The sequence below is a fragment of the Notothenia coriiceps genome, unplaced genomic scaffold, assembly GCF_000735185.1.
Source record: "Notothenia coriiceps isolate Sejong01 unplaced genomic scaffold, NC01 NC01_scaffold00006483, whole genome shotgun sequence".
NCBI classification, from domain to species: domain Eukaryota; kingdom Metazoa; phylum Chordata; class Actinopteri; order Perciformes; family Nototheniidae; genus Notothenia; species Notothenia coriiceps.
Genome location: NW_011339184.1, coordinates 1 through 15,173, shown reverse-complemented (window position 1 = coordinate 15,173; position 15,173 = coordinate 1). Strand labels below are relative to the sequence as shown.

The window sequence follows — 15,173 nt, the reverse complement described above, 5'->3', positions numbered from 1 at the left end:
CCACACTGCTTTGAACAACTTTTTTCACAAATCTGAAAATGCCACAAGGCTTTTCCACAAAATCCTCTGACAGCCCACAGAGTTCCATTAATAAATCAACTTATGCTGTGAAATAAAACAAATAAATAATTTTTTTAATATAACTTATAATCACATTTAACAAAATGTATTCTATGACATTGCACTCCAAAGGAGTACTACAACTGTAACTGTAGTGCATAAACTCAGTAGATATAACACACTGCTGCCACAGGGTGGCGATATTACACTGAAACACTTCCTATATGGCGCTGCTAAAAACTAAACCATGCCTTGTTGCTTTATATATACAGTCTATGCTTGTAGCCAGCGCCATATAGACTCTATATGGCGCTGCTTGTAGCGTAATCACTCAAAGGGCTGCAACTAAATACTATTAGGGATTCATTTTACGATTATTTCGCCATTAACATTTTGGTCTATGAATTGTCAGAAAGTACACGATTAAAGAATCAATGTAGGCTATGCGTAAGGCTGCTTAATTTTTTATTATTTTTATGAAATGTCCAAGTCCAAGGCATATATTTAAATATCTTGTTTTGCAGTTCCAAACCAAAATACTTTCACTAAATAGAAATATCGTCACAAGAATATATACATTAAAGAAATATAATACCACACATTGTGAATATTTATAGTTATGATCGTATAACTGGTGCTGTGGAAGCAGAGTGGCGCAGCGGAAGCGTGCTGGGCCCATAACCCAGAGGTCGATGGATCGAAACCATCCTCTGCTAGCTTTTACGGTTTTTCGTGGATTGTGAACAATGTATGGTGCACTGCATACCGCTACCCAGTGTAGATTCAAACAGTTTTTCGTCCCAACAACAAAAGAGGATTGCTGTTTTATCTCAATAGTGTATCAATTGAAAAGTCCCAGTTAAAAACTTAATTTCTGAGTTCGGCGTCACAAGGTCTACGGGAATACATTCAACGTTCGTTTGAAGGTAGCCTTTCTGTGTATGTAAGTAGTAATGTAAAGAAAATAATAAAACGAAATAAAAAGCACAGGAAGGAACTGAACGTCTATACATAGCACTGCCACAAGATGGCACCATTGGACCACAATAAAGTCAACTACCAGCTCTGAATTATCCCTCTAAAAGGAAATAGCAAACAGCTAGGCACCAAGTAACAAAACGAGGTATAGCTATATAACCCACATGTAGGATAGCATGACTTCAACCTGTGGATCCAGTCATTACCAAATTATGGACAATATCCTGGCCAACCTTACAGACTTAAGAGTAAAAAAAAACAGCTATCAATATAATGTGTGCTATATGTCTGTGCCTTTGAATTGTATGTTTTTCCCAAGATGTTTGGTATATAAAAACATTAAGAAATGTAAATGTAAAACAGAGACACAAAGTCTAATAATTTATTTCAAAGTGTTGTTTGTGTTCTAGTCTTAATCTGCCCAGGAACTACACAAATCGGGGACATTAATTCTTCATTCATTTAATACGAAAAATTTAGCAACCTTATTGTATTACAAGACATATCATTATTTACAATAGCGAGGTAGAAATATAACAGTTAGTCAAAATCCACTCGTCTGCTCTTCTTGGTAGCTGATTGGATCTTCTTCTCTTTGAGTCGCTCCTTGTCCCGCCTCGCTAACCTGCACAACATATTTTACATTGAATACATACACTACACACTGATATAAGCAAAGTGGATCAACATTGATTTGCTCTACTGCTGGGTAATACCTGGCTGCCCTGAGAGCTACGTCCTCTGCTGTTGGTTCATGTGGCTTCTCGCTGGCCTCAGCTATGATGGCAGAAATCTTCTGTATGCAATCAGAGAGGTTTCTGTTCTGACTCCTGCTCAGCTCTGAGGTCACCAGCAGCTCCCCAGCCTTATTGATGCGGTTTTTGTTCTGTACCACGATGCAGAAAATGTGTTCAGTTGGTTTAGGGTGACAGGGTGAAACCAGAGTTTCAGAGGTCATTCAAATATTATTGTACTGTTTTTGGTTGACAATGTAATGATCCCTTGGGATAAAATACTTCCACTTAGGTATAAATGTAATATGCATAACATGTAGTTTATTTGTGAACTACAGTAATAGAACAGATTGCAAAACTGTGAACTGCGATCAACAACTCCACAGCCTTTTAAAACAAACCGTTTCAAAGATTTTCCGTCGAACATCCTCTGGGATCCACTCTGCTGTTAGCACATGGAATCGGACCTCAGCCTTTGTGCTGACTGTGGATTGAGATTTGAACACGCCAAGGAATATACTGTTAATGATAGGCAAGATTCAAGGCCTTGTACTAAGTGGCTGGAGTCACTTGTCATATATATTTTAATAATTAAGTAGAACTTTGAGTACCTTTATTTACATTCTGACCACCAGGCCCACTGCTTCTGCTGTAGGATACTTTCAGGCGGTCTGAGAAGAAATAAATTGTTGAACAATACAAAAAGAAAAAAACACTTTCTTATTCTGCTGAGTGAAAATATATTAGTATATTTACCCACTGGAATATGCACTTGGGAATCCTGCCAAATAAAATAAAATAAATGTATTGCTTTAGTGTACATTCAGAACACAATTACAGTGAACTATTAAAGACTTCATAAGGCTATCATGCAGTAGCCTACATTAACAGATTCATGAATTGGGAGGTCATTCCTCATACTTACAGTGTTTTTAAACTAACCTCTGTGGTGTCTGCTCCTCGAGTCCCGTAAGCAACACGCAAATGTAAAGTGTTGTTGATGTCTCTTAATACGACATCCCTCCGTTTTAGATGTTGTGGAATCGTGTTAACTGCTGTACTACGACAGAGAAAATAACAACAACGTCGTGCTATGTGCGCCGCCATGTTGGACTGACTTCATAACAGCAAGTGAACTGGTATTCGTCAATGCAGCCATGCATGTACTTGGATGAGCCAACTGCTGCTAAAGTGCAGTTTTACATGTAGGTATTGCATGCTGCCGAGTAGAAACTACATGTATATATTTATAAAACTAGAAACACACAGTAGTTTCCATCACCTTTTGAGGAGTATGTTCATAACAGAAAATAATCATAAAGCTAGGTTCTACCGAGATTTGAACTCGGATCGCTGGATTCAGAGTCCAGAGTGCTAACCATTACACCATAGAACCACATGTGACGGATTTTCATAGGGATATATAAGAAGACTGGTATTTATTCATGACTAATTGTACAAAAATATATACGTAAGTAGACTATTTTTGAACGATACCTTGAGGACAGTTGTTTGAGGCAAACTAGTCAGTTTATGTTAATCACAGTATTTAGAATAAAAAGCTTAAGTGCAAAGCTAACGTGAAAAGACTGTTACTAGTAGGCTACAGTAATTACTAGAACTATCTCGATATTTTTCGGTGTTCTACTATTCAGTTATTAGTTATTGGGAAAACATTTTTTACTTGGAATATTTTTATTAGGCTACAAATATAAATATATACAAATGTTATTGTACAAATGTCAAACGTTTACAGTTCTGGTACTGACTGCTTAGGGAGATATATTAAATATGCCGATCTGTCGAAATCAATTTAGTAACTTGGAAAAAAAACAAAAAAGTGTTCTACCACATCGGTCAAAAAGTGTCTCTACTGCTTTAAATATTGAGAGGAAAAAATCCCGGAACTATTGTGCGGCGAACTCTGTTGCAATAGGGTAACACCAGCGGACGGACATGGCTTGTATTCCTTTTTCAAAACAAACCATCTTTCTATATTTAGATGCGTTTTACTTACCATTATGTGGTTAGTTGCGAACGTTAGTTATAAGGCATTATCTTGATATATAACTTGCTAAATAATGGTAGTGTTTGCCATTCGGGATTAACGCTAGCTATCATTTTCTAGTAATAGCTTTAGAGTATTTTTAGCTAATGCATGATAGCTAACGTCACGCAACGATAACGATCCTGCTAGCTGTCGGTAACCGCTTAACCGCATTACTAGCATTATCTAATGTCATTGGGCTATATGTTGTAAGGTTGCCAAACACAGCACAGTATCCGACGTCAACATTTTACAGTGGACGACGTTAACTTAGGATACAATTGTTAACGTTAGCGGGCATCTGCTCAAATACTCATCTTAACGTTAGCTTGTAGCGAGCTTTTGACGGATATCTCCTTTTGGCTGGTTAAGCAACATGGGAAAGTGACGTTATGATGTGACAACAAAGGGCAACGCTTGATGATCAGCGTGTGTCATGCATGACTTGTATTGCTCAAGAGATTCATACCCACATAAAGAGTGGTGAGAAGGTCAGTTAACATCACAGGGATATTTTGCCTTGTATAGCTGCAAAATGCCTGGAATGGTGGTGTTTGGTCGGCGGTGGGGGATCGCCAGCGATGACCTGGTTTTCCCCGGATCCTTTGAGCTGTTCGTCCGTGTACTTTGGTAAGTTGTCTCCTCCTGACGTCGAAGTAGTCAGACATAATAATAATAACATGCATTGACCCTGCTATCTTTCATTCTCTGCTGCTATTCTTTCTCTCCTTAGGTGGATTGGCACCATGATCCTGTTCACCTATCACAAGGGTAACTTTGATTGTAACGGTGGAGGAGTTCTCCACACCTTTCTGGTTGGACTCATGGTTGTGCTGGCGCTCATCATCCTGTCACTTTGTGCTACTGTTTATGTCAGTGCCCAAGGTAAATCAATTTGTATTTATTTTCCTCCTTAAAATGAAATGAGCTTTAACTATATAGATCAGAAACAAGATCAACATTATTGTAGTGGCAGAAATCACAGGAACTCAACACTTTCACATAGTTTTGCATTCAGTAGAGTTGAGATAAAAACGTTTTTTCTGGCACACAGTTTCTGCGCTACACAACGAAAAGTATATTAATCAGATGGGAAAGAATGTAAAAGTGTCATTCTTTTTAATCCACACATAAGAGCCATCCTTGATATTAAACTGATATAGACTTGCAAAAGGCTTAACTGTCAGATAGTACAACTGTTGAAATAAAGGAAGGAGCCACCTCTGCCTCCTGTTGAAACCTTAATGGGACAGATGATTGGTTTACTGTCACCCTTTGCAACATCATAATCCCTCTGTGTTGCAGATCAGTAAAAGGGACATGTTCAAAGTCCAGATGCATCTCCTTTTGTTGACAACACAGATATCTATGATTGTTTCCAAGGTACCATTACAAACCCTGGCCCACGGCGCTCCATCCCTGCTCTGATTTACCTGCGTGCGATCCTGTACATCCCTGAGCTGGTGTGGGCCTGTCTGGGAGCCATGTGGGTGTCTGAAGACAGCAAAGGCTGCGATCCAGCCACAGTGGGGGCTGTCATCTCAGCAGTGATAGCCAGGTAGGTGGTTTAGAGCAGTGGTTCTCAACTGGTCAGGCCTCGCGACCCAAAAGTGGGTCGCGACCCACCAGTTGAGAACCACTGGTTTAGGGTTACGATTTCAAAGATTAATTGTTTAATAGTTCGCAGAGGTGTTTTGATTCAGCCTCTTTCAGGGTTCTTTGAACTTGATACAGCGGTGATTTGTCCTCATATTAAAAACAAACAAAACAAACTTTGAAAACAATATAAAAGTACAATACAAATGGCATTCGTGCCCCACGGTAAAAAACATTTGCCTTTTCGGTGCCCAAATCCCCACTCCACCTGTCTGCAATAAATACCGCTATCACCCCACCCAAATCAGCTGAAGCTATCTTCAAAACAAAAGCATCAAACTAAATATGTAACATATATATAATGACACTTAATAATGATAAAATGACTCTATACAAAACAGCAAGAACATAAATGGTAGATAATACAAAACAATTATTATCTCAAACAGTTGATATAATATTTTATTTGAACCTTTATGATTTTAGAATATGTTTAACTCCGAATATACTCCTTGAACAATTTCAACATAATCTGGTGTTTCATCGACACTCATGTAAAGCAAACATCTTTTAATATTTCAAATAAAACCTGTTGACATATTGGTTTGTAATTTCCTTGCACCTCACACCAGACATGGAGCGGGTTGGAGCTAGCTAGACATTAAATAATCGGGGGGGGAGTGTGTGGTAGAGAAACCCCCAATGGAGGGAACTTTGGTATTTGATCCTTTGCACACAATTTTTGAATAGTACAAAAAGTTACAACATACATTGATGGCTGTGTGTACATTTATTATGTTACCTTAATTTTCTCAGCCACATTTAAAGTTGCAAAATAGATGTGATGATAAGGGATTTGGTTAAGGTATCTTGAAAGTGCTTGAAATGTTCTTGCCTATACTTTAATAACCTGTATGAACTTTATTTCCTGTGTCACAGCTGGATCATCCTGCTGTTCACCGGGTTGGGCGTTGTGTTTGTGTTTGACCCGCTGGGAAACCCCCATCCTCAGCACTCTGCCATGGAGCCTCTGGGAGTCAGAGACCAGCAGAGCACCGAGGGCACGCAGTTCCTGTCCACCGCTCGCTCCTTGGCCGTCAAGGTGTGGGAGAGCCGGCTGAGGCTGCTCTGCTGCTGCCTGCCGCAGGACGAGAGCCACCGGGCGGCCTTCTCCAGCATCGCACAGCTCGTCGGGGGGTTCTTCTCCGTAAGACACAGCTTCTCCCTCTTGTCTGTCCTTGTCCTCGTCTTCAAATCTGGGTTCACATGTAAAAACATATTGAGTATACTCTAAGACAGGGGTTCCCAAAGTGGGGGTCGCGAGACCCCAAGTGGGGGTCGTGAGATGATTACAAAATAAAAATGGAAAATTTTAAAAAAGTATTATAAAAAAAAATTGATTGATTTTTTAATTTTTTTAAAAAAATTATTATTAATAATAACGTTTGCATAGACATTTTTTTCTTTGACAATCCACTAGCGCAGTGTTTCTCAAACCTTTTCTTTTGTTTTTTAAATTAATTCACTAGCACCCCCCCTCACATTTATATCTTTCCTAAGCCATGCTGGTACTTTGAATACTTAATCAGTTAGCAGCAGAAAACCTGCTTTGCTTTCATCAATGCTGTGTTTGTGACCAATCTATATAGCTAGCGGCATTGGTTGGCATGCACATCTCCCATAAACCAGCAAACATGTCTTTTCTCTTCTGCTTAAAGGGGACCTATCATGCAAAATGCACTTTTGTACGTCTTTTATACATGAATATGTGTCCCTGGTGTGTCAGCGAACTCACCCAGTGTCAGAAAACACAACCCTCTCTCTTTTCCTCCATACCCAAATCTCTAAAAACGGGGCTGGAACGGATCTGATACAGACTGATCCAGATTTGAAAATAGTCTGACGTCAAGAACGAGGAGCTCCGCCTATATGGGCAACTATCCACCTATCAGGGGAATGAGAGGTTGCCGTGGCATGGTAACAGCATGGTAACAGCATGGTAACATTACGCTCGTAAAGCTGCGGCCCCTCCCTGTGCGAGGCGGGGCGTGGTCCGCTGCAGCGCATGCAAAACAGGTGGAGGAGAGGAAAATAGAGCAAAATGAGGCATGGCTAAAATGCATGATCTCTTTGGTATTTTGAAAAAGAAAATGTATAAATATACCTTATATATTATATTATTATATTATTATTATTATATTATTACTATATATTATTCAAATATAGCATGATAGGTCTCCTTTAAGAAACTCTTAAGCCTCTTCAAAGCCCTCCTCCCTAGTCCTAATAGTTCTAAACCGGAGCTCTCTTAAGATGCTTTGTGAATACCTTAACCAGGATGTTGTCTTAACTCAAAGGGAAAATCCTTAGAAAACCTGGTAATATTGCATGTAATTTGTTAGACGCTTTTATCCAAAGCAACTTACATACATTCCGTACTGTGGACAATCCCCACAGGAGCTATTTGGGGTGAAGTGTCTTGCCCAGGAACACAACGACATGCTGACTGCAGTGGGACTCGAACTTGCGACCCCCTGATTTGAAGTCCAGCACACTACCCACTGAGCCACAGCCTCCCTCCCTAATATGTATCATTTTCTCAACATTTAATAATTTGGAGCAACTCTTTTTACTATAAGCTTTATGAATGTGGCCCCTGGAAGTTAGAGGGTTTGAGGCAAACTGCGTCAAGTCAGATGACATATTAGAATACCACAAGAAAGACTAAAGCTGGCTATGGTGTGATGTAGCTACAAAACCAATAGTGAGATGTGTGTGTGTGTGTGTGTGTGTGTGTGTGTGTGTGTGTGTGTGTGTGTGTGTGTGTGTGTGTGTGTGTGTGTGTGTGTGTGTGTGTGACAGGACACAGACCTGGTCCCCAGTGACATCGCAGCTGGTCTGGCTCTGCTGCACCAGGAGCAGGATAAGATGGAGCAGAGCAGAGACCCAGACATCATGGTGGATCACAGCCCCTCGTCTCCCATCGTAAGTCTGACCCTCGTGTCGTCACAGTAGCACAAGGAGCAGGACACACTATTTGTTTCAGTCATGCAAGTCTTTTAAAATAATGTTCTTATTGACGATCGTTTATTCTTCATAGGGAGAGGATTTGGAGACAGAGCTGGAGAAAGCAGCTCACTGTATGCAGTTTGCTGCTGCTGCCTATGGCTGGCCCATGTACATTTACTCCAATCCCCTCACCGGGCCCTGCAAACTCAGTGGAGACTGGTAAGATTGAGACTTTACTTATCGGAGTCAGTGGGACCTGTCAGAGAAGTCACATGGGTAGCCAGGTGAGGTTAAAGGACAATTGTGTCGCTGTCAGGCCTTCAGACTCAGAGTTGGTTTGTTCCTCTCTGGGCTACTGTACTTGCATGCTGGTGCAAAAGAAAGAAGAAGTAGATTCAAAGGAATGATTGTAATGCTGAAAGAAAACATCCAATCAGTGTGATGCAATGGCAAGACAGCAGAACACGCGTTAATATAATTTGCCATGGTGATGTTTCATTGTTTAAAAATAATGGATATATCAAAAAATGTGATTACTCTTTATAGCATATAGCTTCTTGTAATATCATGGAAGTATTCCAAGCACTGATCTTTGGGGTGTTGCATACAAATGCAAAAGCTTCCTGTTCCCTCTTGTTTTTTCCTCAGCTTAGTGGGCTACCTAACTTCAGGTTGTAAATTCCATTGCAGAGTACGGCGGAAAGTTTAAATATTTAATAATTTGAAAGACAATCTTATCTATATTTAACGATGCTGGTATTTTATGACTGCCTCACCTCATTGCTGCTTTCCTTCATTAAAGCAGAAGCTATACATCAATGAAAATATAGTTCTAAAGTCCTTACACTATTCTGATGATAGAGAAAAAAAAGGAACTGAAATCTAAAGCCCAATATTCTCCTAGGTGTTGACCTCTAGATTTCAGAGTCAGAGAAAAGACCTATATCTTTTGACCACATTGAGATTAAAAGTGTGTGTGTGTGTGTGTGTGTGTGTGTGTGTGTGTGTGTGTGTGTGTGTGTGTGTGTGTGTGTGTGTGTGTGTGTGTGTGTGTGTGATCAGCTGTAGAAGCCGTGAGGCTGAGTATGACATTGTTGGAGGAGACCACCTCGGCTGCCACTTCTCCTCCATCCTGCAGAGCACAGGTCTACAGTACAGAGACTTCATCTACGTCAGCTTCCACAACCAGGTACAGATCTCACATGTTCCCCTGTCAGACATACTCCTGTGTGTTCATAGTTTCCCTCAGATGGATTGTTTTAGGTCATCAACTCCTATCCAACAGTCTCAGCGATGTAACGTCATCTGAATTGTCTTTGTTGCAGATCTATGAGATCCCTTTTTATGTAGCCCTGGATCACAAGAGAGAGGCTGTTCTGGTGGCTGTCAGAGGAACTCTGTCTCTGAAGGTGAGTTTGGACTCCCAAATCCTACATATGTTGGTCAATTATAGACAAAGAAAAAATCATTAGTGGTTCAGCTGCTTGCTAATATATTAGATTGTTATTTCTCCCGGTTTCATTCTTGTGTTTCCTGTTACACACATAGTGTTGGTCCTGGTTGGTTTTCATTTTCTCCTTTTCAATTTGTTATTTAAAATTTGCAAATAATATAATCTACTACATTAAATATGACATGCCGAACAATGAACTAGTTTCTGTCCATGTGTGTACATGAATAAAGTAATGCGATTTTTGTTTTGTTTTTTACCCTCCCATTTCCCGTTAATTTACAGAATGACTTCCTCATTTGTACCCCAGATGGTGTTGTAGGTGATAGAGGAGTGTTAAAGGCCACAGCTACATATACTGTAGGTGATAGTTGGTCTATTTTTGATGGCATGTAATAGTTCCTCTAAAAAATAAAACCAGATGACACACTTGTATGAGAGTGTTAACACATGTCTACACACCTTCACATTGGAAGTCAGAGACAGAATTATTGTGATGATTTGGTTGGGGAATATTATAGTCTCTCTGCTTGTGTTCGTCCACAAGACTTAAACATTCATTCTTAATAAAGCTTTAAATCAAGCATTTAATTCCTTTCCCAGAGTCTTCAACATTGAATGATGCCTTTAGCATGGGGTCTGAGACCAATATCTTGCTCATTTCACTCTGTCTGTCCTGCAGGATGTGCTGACAGACCTGTCTGCTGAATGTGAGAACCTGCCTATAGAGGGAGTGCTGGGATCCTGCTACGCTCACAAGGTGAACGACATTTAAACACGCCACCTTTCAAAAGCTTTTAATGTGTTTTAAACACAAACTGACAGAGTTGAGATTACCCACTTTTAGTACTGATGTTCTGATGACTGATAATAGATTTTAAATGAAAAATAAATTAAGAAATTATAATTTGGTTTTAGCAGTAAATCTTCTGTCCCCTTTAATTATGTACGAGAACATTTTAAAGTATTAGGCACTATTGTTGAAAGCAAACTGAGATGCAACGCTATCACCAATGCTAGGTTTGCCAAGGCTCAACCACGTGTCTTAGGGAAACCTAGAAGCCTTAATGTTGACAGAACTGTGCTAGCATTATTTATAAGAACTCCATCCAGGGTATAAATGCAGACTAAAAGGGACCACAAGATCTTTGTCCCACACAGTATTCAGCATTTAGCTCTGATCTTAAATTTGCACTTGGGTCTTCATTGATTTCCCAAAGGATGCTAGTATGCTGTAGTATAATACGTTGTCATGCATGGTTGTTACTGTTATTTTTATATAATTGTATGCTCTTTTTGCAAATCGAATTCTCCTAGAAGCACTAAAGGTTTCATTTATTCAGTTCAGTAGAGATTAATGCTGCTGTGTTCCCTGCAGGGCATGTGTCAAGCGGCAGGCTACATCTACAAGAAGCTGGTCAACGATGGCATCCTAAACCAGGCTTTCACCATAGCACCGGTAAGAAGGGGATTTCAGTTTGGGAGCTACATTTCAGCCACAGAATGCATCATTACTTTCCCTTCTGCCAATCGTATCTGGAGGGAATGAGATTTCATTTTTAAGAAAAACAACATTGATTTCTACACAGTTCTCCATATCCATTCCATTTATTGTAATCCTATAAGTGTTTCCTTTCTCCTTGTAGGAGTACAAGCTGGTCATCACAGGTCACAGTCTGGGTGCTGGCACAGCGTCTCTGCTGGCTATCCTCTTGCGCAATTCCTTCCCCACCCTGCAGTGCTACTCATTCTCTCCACCAGGGGGCCTGCTAAGGTAAGGAAAACTATTCAGTAACCATGGCAGCAACAGTTTGGCAAACAGATGACAGCCCATAAAACTGGGATGGTCCCCTGGCTTTGAAGGGTTACTCAATTCTGAGTCATTAGTTACATATTTCTTATAAAAGAAGATTATGATGTCTTTTTTTCCCTTGACATGTATTATATAGATAAAAGAATGATCACATGATTGATGTGAAAAGTTTTAACTTTTAAACTATCAGTGAAGTTTCAGTCCTTGTTTTTTGACTTTGGTTGTATTGGTCTGACTTAGATATGGCTGTTTGTCACATAGAGAACACTCAGCTGTTAAAAATGTTACTAATGTAATGCTTTTTCTGTTCTGTGTTTCTATGTATGCAGCAAAGCCTTAGCTGATTACTCCAAGGACTTTGTGGTGTCCGTTGTGCTGGGAAAGGATCTGGTTCCCAGGTAACTAATGGCTATTATTTACTTCTTAGCCTTAAGAACATATTGTTTAATCAAAGTTTCATTTATAACATATAAAACATATATTTTGATACTGGTTAGATCGTTGTAGCTGTTTGGTTTAGACATTATTTCCAGTGGATCCCTGAAGGTAAATATATGTTTGTGTGTCAGCAGCACTGCAGACACTTGTTTTCCAAAAGCCAATTTGAATGTGTGGTGATGACTATTATAGAGCACTGTGTCACAGAGTGGCTCTGCCCTGTTGTTAGAGGCACAGAGCAACTTACATGCTACTTATTTAAAATAAATGTTCTATGTTTGTCTGTTCTTCTGGACCATTCTCAGAAACTCCTGGATGGAATTTATTTTATTTTGGCACAAAATCCACTTGTACATAACGATAAACTGATTAGATAGAACTTGTCAAAAGTCAATATCTCTTTGGCCATAAAAACAAACACATTCTCAACCATAACTCAATCATTGATGTGATAATTGGGTCTGAGTCCGACCCTTGTCAATTAACTACAGGGGTCCCTCAGGGCTCTGTTCTCGGTCCCCTCCTCTTCTCCTTGTACACAAACTCGCTCGGATCAGTCATTAGCCTGCATGGTTTTTCATATCACTGCTGACGACACCCAATTAATTCTGTCCTTTCCCCGCTCAGAGACCCAGATCGTCGCACACATCTCTGCTTGCCTAGCTGACATCTCTCAGTGGATGTCTGCTCACCCACTCAAGCTAAACCTTGACAAAGACTGAGCTGCTTCCTTTCCTTCCGGGAAAAGATTGTCCCACTCTTGACCTAACAATCAACATCGGCACCTCTATCGTTTCCCCGACTCAGACTGCAAGGAATCTGTGTGTGACCCTAGATAACAAACTGTCCTTCACTGCAAACATTGCTGCTAAAACCCGCTGCTGCAGATACACGCTTTACAACATCAGGAGGATACGTCCCCAGCTGACCCAGAAAACAACGCAGGTTCTGGTCCAGGCTCTCGTCATCTCACGCCTAGACTACTGCAACTCCCTCCTGGCTGGTCTACCTGTGCCATCAGACCTCTGCAGCTCATCCAGAATGCAGCGGCTCGTCTGGTCTTCAACCTTCCTAAATGCTCCCACACCACGCCGCTCCTCCGCTCCCTTCACTGGCTCCCAGTAACTGCTAGAATCCTCTTCAAGACAATAGCACTTGCGTACCATGCTGTGAATGGATCTGGCCCTTCCTACATCCAGGACATGGTTAAACTGTACACCCCAGCGCGTGCACTTCGCTCTGCATCAGCCAAACAGCTCGCTGCACCCGCACTGCGAGGGGGACCCAAGTTCCCATCAGCAAAAACACGTGGGTTTGCTATCCTGGCTCCAAAATGGTGGAATGAGCTCCCCATTGACATCAGGACAGCAGAAAGCTTACACATCTTCCGGCACAGACTGAAAACTCATCTCTTTCGACTCCACTTCGAGCGATATAATTATCTAACAAAGCACTTATATACTAATAAAGGACTGGCTTATCTAAAGCCAGTTGAGTAGCACTTGAAATGTTTGGCTCTATGAAACCTGATGTACTTATATGATTCTGTTTTCTTCAAGGTTGTATCTTCCTGCTCGAATGTACTTATTGTAAGTCGCTTTGAATAAAAGCGTCAGCTAAATTCAATGTAATGTAATAATTGAGACATACATGCATAAGGCGGTAGTTCTAGTTGTTGATACTGTTTTTCCTTTGCAATATTCCCATTCTTTTTTAATCATTGTTCTTTTTGTACAGATTGAGCCTTCCCAATATGGAGGACCTGAAGAGAAAGATTCTTAAAGTAGTTTCAAACTGCAATAAGCCCAAGGTAAGAACCATTCAAAGCCATGAATTGAGTGCTAAATGTCTCGTAGGTCAGGTCAGTCTTTTAACATCTTTTCTGTGTGTTTCAGTACCGCATCCTGCTGCAGGGGTGTTGGTACGAGGTCTTTGGAGGAGACCCTGATGACTTCCCCACTGAGATGGACAACAGGAGGGAGGAGGAGCTTAGCCAGCCTCTGTTGGGGGAGGAGTCACTGATGATTCGCCACTCATCATCCTATCAGAGCCTGGCGTCGGACGAGTCCCCTGCTCATACTGCTACCCACTTACCTCTCTTCCTGCCTGGACGCATTCTGTACATCACAGAAGATGGGCCGTCACGGAGGTTTGTCTACAAATATTTGTAATCTCTGACTTCCCCAGATCTAACCTAAGCAGAGTGGTGCAGGGATGACATCTTTTTGTAGGCCAACCCCTAAAGTTAACTGGTTCTCTTTAGAAGGAGCGCATAGGATTTTTAAATAGTAATTAGTAATAGTAATTTTTTGCCTGATTGGCCATCGTAATCGGGCTCTTTGAAGATCCAAAAATCCACGGTTTTCCAAAAATTCTCATCGGATTGGCAAAAACTACAGAATTTGTATTTACCGCCATTCAATTGAAAGTGTTGTTTTTCCCCAAAAAGTGGGCGGGGCCGTCATTTTCACCCGGAAGTGACGTAGGTGTTACTCTCACCGCTGCTTTCAGTAGACACATCAACACATCTTTTTAACTGCATTCATCTTTCTTCTGCTGACTCTGCATATTTCAGTTCTTAAGTTCAGTTCCAGTGTTTCTGCCATACCAGGGCTGCCATACCAGGGCTGAGAGGGCGTCCACCCCGAGAGCGGGGGGGGGTGCTTGAATTTTGACTTGAGCCGTCCCTTATAGATACTGTCTTTTTACGTTAGTGAGCCGGATAATTTGGCTCGGCTCTCTTAAAGCGCCGGCTGTTTCGGCTCCCAAACGGCTCTTCATGTTACCACAGTTTACCACGGAGCCTCATTTTCTCTGCTGCGAGGCTCTGGTGCTCGCAGCTCACGCGCGTGCTCCACTAGCACCACGTCCAAATCGTGCACGTTCCGTGTTGTCCTGTGGCAGGCACCGCCGATGTCGGGGAAACGATCTTCAATACTCCGAAAATAATCCCAACAGAGGGATGTCCTTTTTCCTTTTCGTCATTTCAAGCGATAAAAACTCTCGATCTTCTCTCAAATTATTAATATTTTTGGACGCCCTCGGCTC

At 41.0% G+C, this 15,173-nt stretch overlaps 2 protein-coding genes and 2 non-coding genes across 7 annotated transcripts; 2 read left to right on the top strand and 2 right to left on the bottom strand.

Annotated features, from left to right (window-relative positions):
- Positions 1 to 704: 704 nt before the first annotated feature.
- On the top strand, positions 705 to 776 carry trnam-cau (transfer RNA methionine (anticodon CAU)). The gene has a single exon. It is a non-coding gene; the product is annotated as a tRNA-Met (tRNA).
- Positions 777 to 1,326: 550 nt separating this feature from the next.
- Positions 1,327 to 3,142, bottom strand: mrpl58 (mitochondrial ribosomal protein L58). Of its 3 annotated transcripts, none has more exons than XR_798131.1 (6): positions 2,698 to 3,056; positions 2,529 to 2,553; positions 2,384 to 2,443; positions 2,174 to 2,256; positions 1,755 to 1,924; positions 1,327 to 1,663 (listed from the first exon to the last, which is right to left on the bottom strand). XR_798131.1 is itself a non-coding variant. In XM_010769111.1 (6 exons), the coding sequence occupies exons 1-6, from the start codon at positions 2,877 to 2,879 to the stop codon at positions 1,579 to 1,581; spliced, it is 588 nt and encodes a 195-aa protein (XP_010767413.1). In that variant the 5' UTR covers positions 2,880 to 3,142; the 3' UTR covers positions 1,432 to 1,578. The 3 variants fall into 3 exon arrangements, 1 of the variants encoding a protein (XP_010767413.1); XR_798132.1 differs by having other exon boundaries at positions 1,432 to 1,663; positions 2,533 to 2,553; positions 2,698 to 2,887; XM_010769111.1 differs by having other exon boundaries at positions 1,432 to 1,663; positions 2,715 to 3,142.
- On the bottom strand, positions 3,097 to 3,168 carry trnaq-cug (transfer RNA glutamine (anticodon CUG)). The gene has a single exon. It is a non-coding gene; the product is annotated as a tRNA-Gln (tRNA).
- Positions 3,169 to 3,698: 530 nt separating this feature from the next.
- daglb (diacylglycerol lipase, beta) lies at positions 3,699 to 14,336 on the top strand. Of its 2 annotated transcripts, XM_010769109.1 has the most exons (14): positions 3,699 to 4,449; positions 4,553 to 4,704; positions 5,203 to 5,377; positions 6,355 to 6,622; positions 8,278 to 8,400; positions 8,516 to 8,643; positions 9,487 to 9,613; positions 9,750 to 9,833; positions 10,557 to 10,634; positions 11,253 to 11,333; positions 11,521 to 11,648; positions 12,017 to 12,085; positions 13,863 to 13,935; positions 14,021 to 14,336. In XM_010769109.1, the coding sequence occupies exons 1-14, from the start codon at positions 4,355 to 4,357 to the stop codon at positions 14,294 to 14,296; spliced, it is 1,857 nt and encodes a 618-aa protein (XP_010767411.1). In that variant the 5' UTR covers positions 3,699 to 4,354; the 3' UTR covers positions 14,297 to 14,336. The 2 variants fall into 2 exon arrangements, with proteins under 2 accessions (XP_010767411.1, XP_010767412.1); XM_010769110.1 differs by lacking the exons at positions 13,863 to 13,935; positions 14,021 to 14,336 and adding an exon at positions 12,753 to 12,932.
- The last annotated feature ends 837 nt before the right edge of the window (positions 14,337 to 15,173 follow it).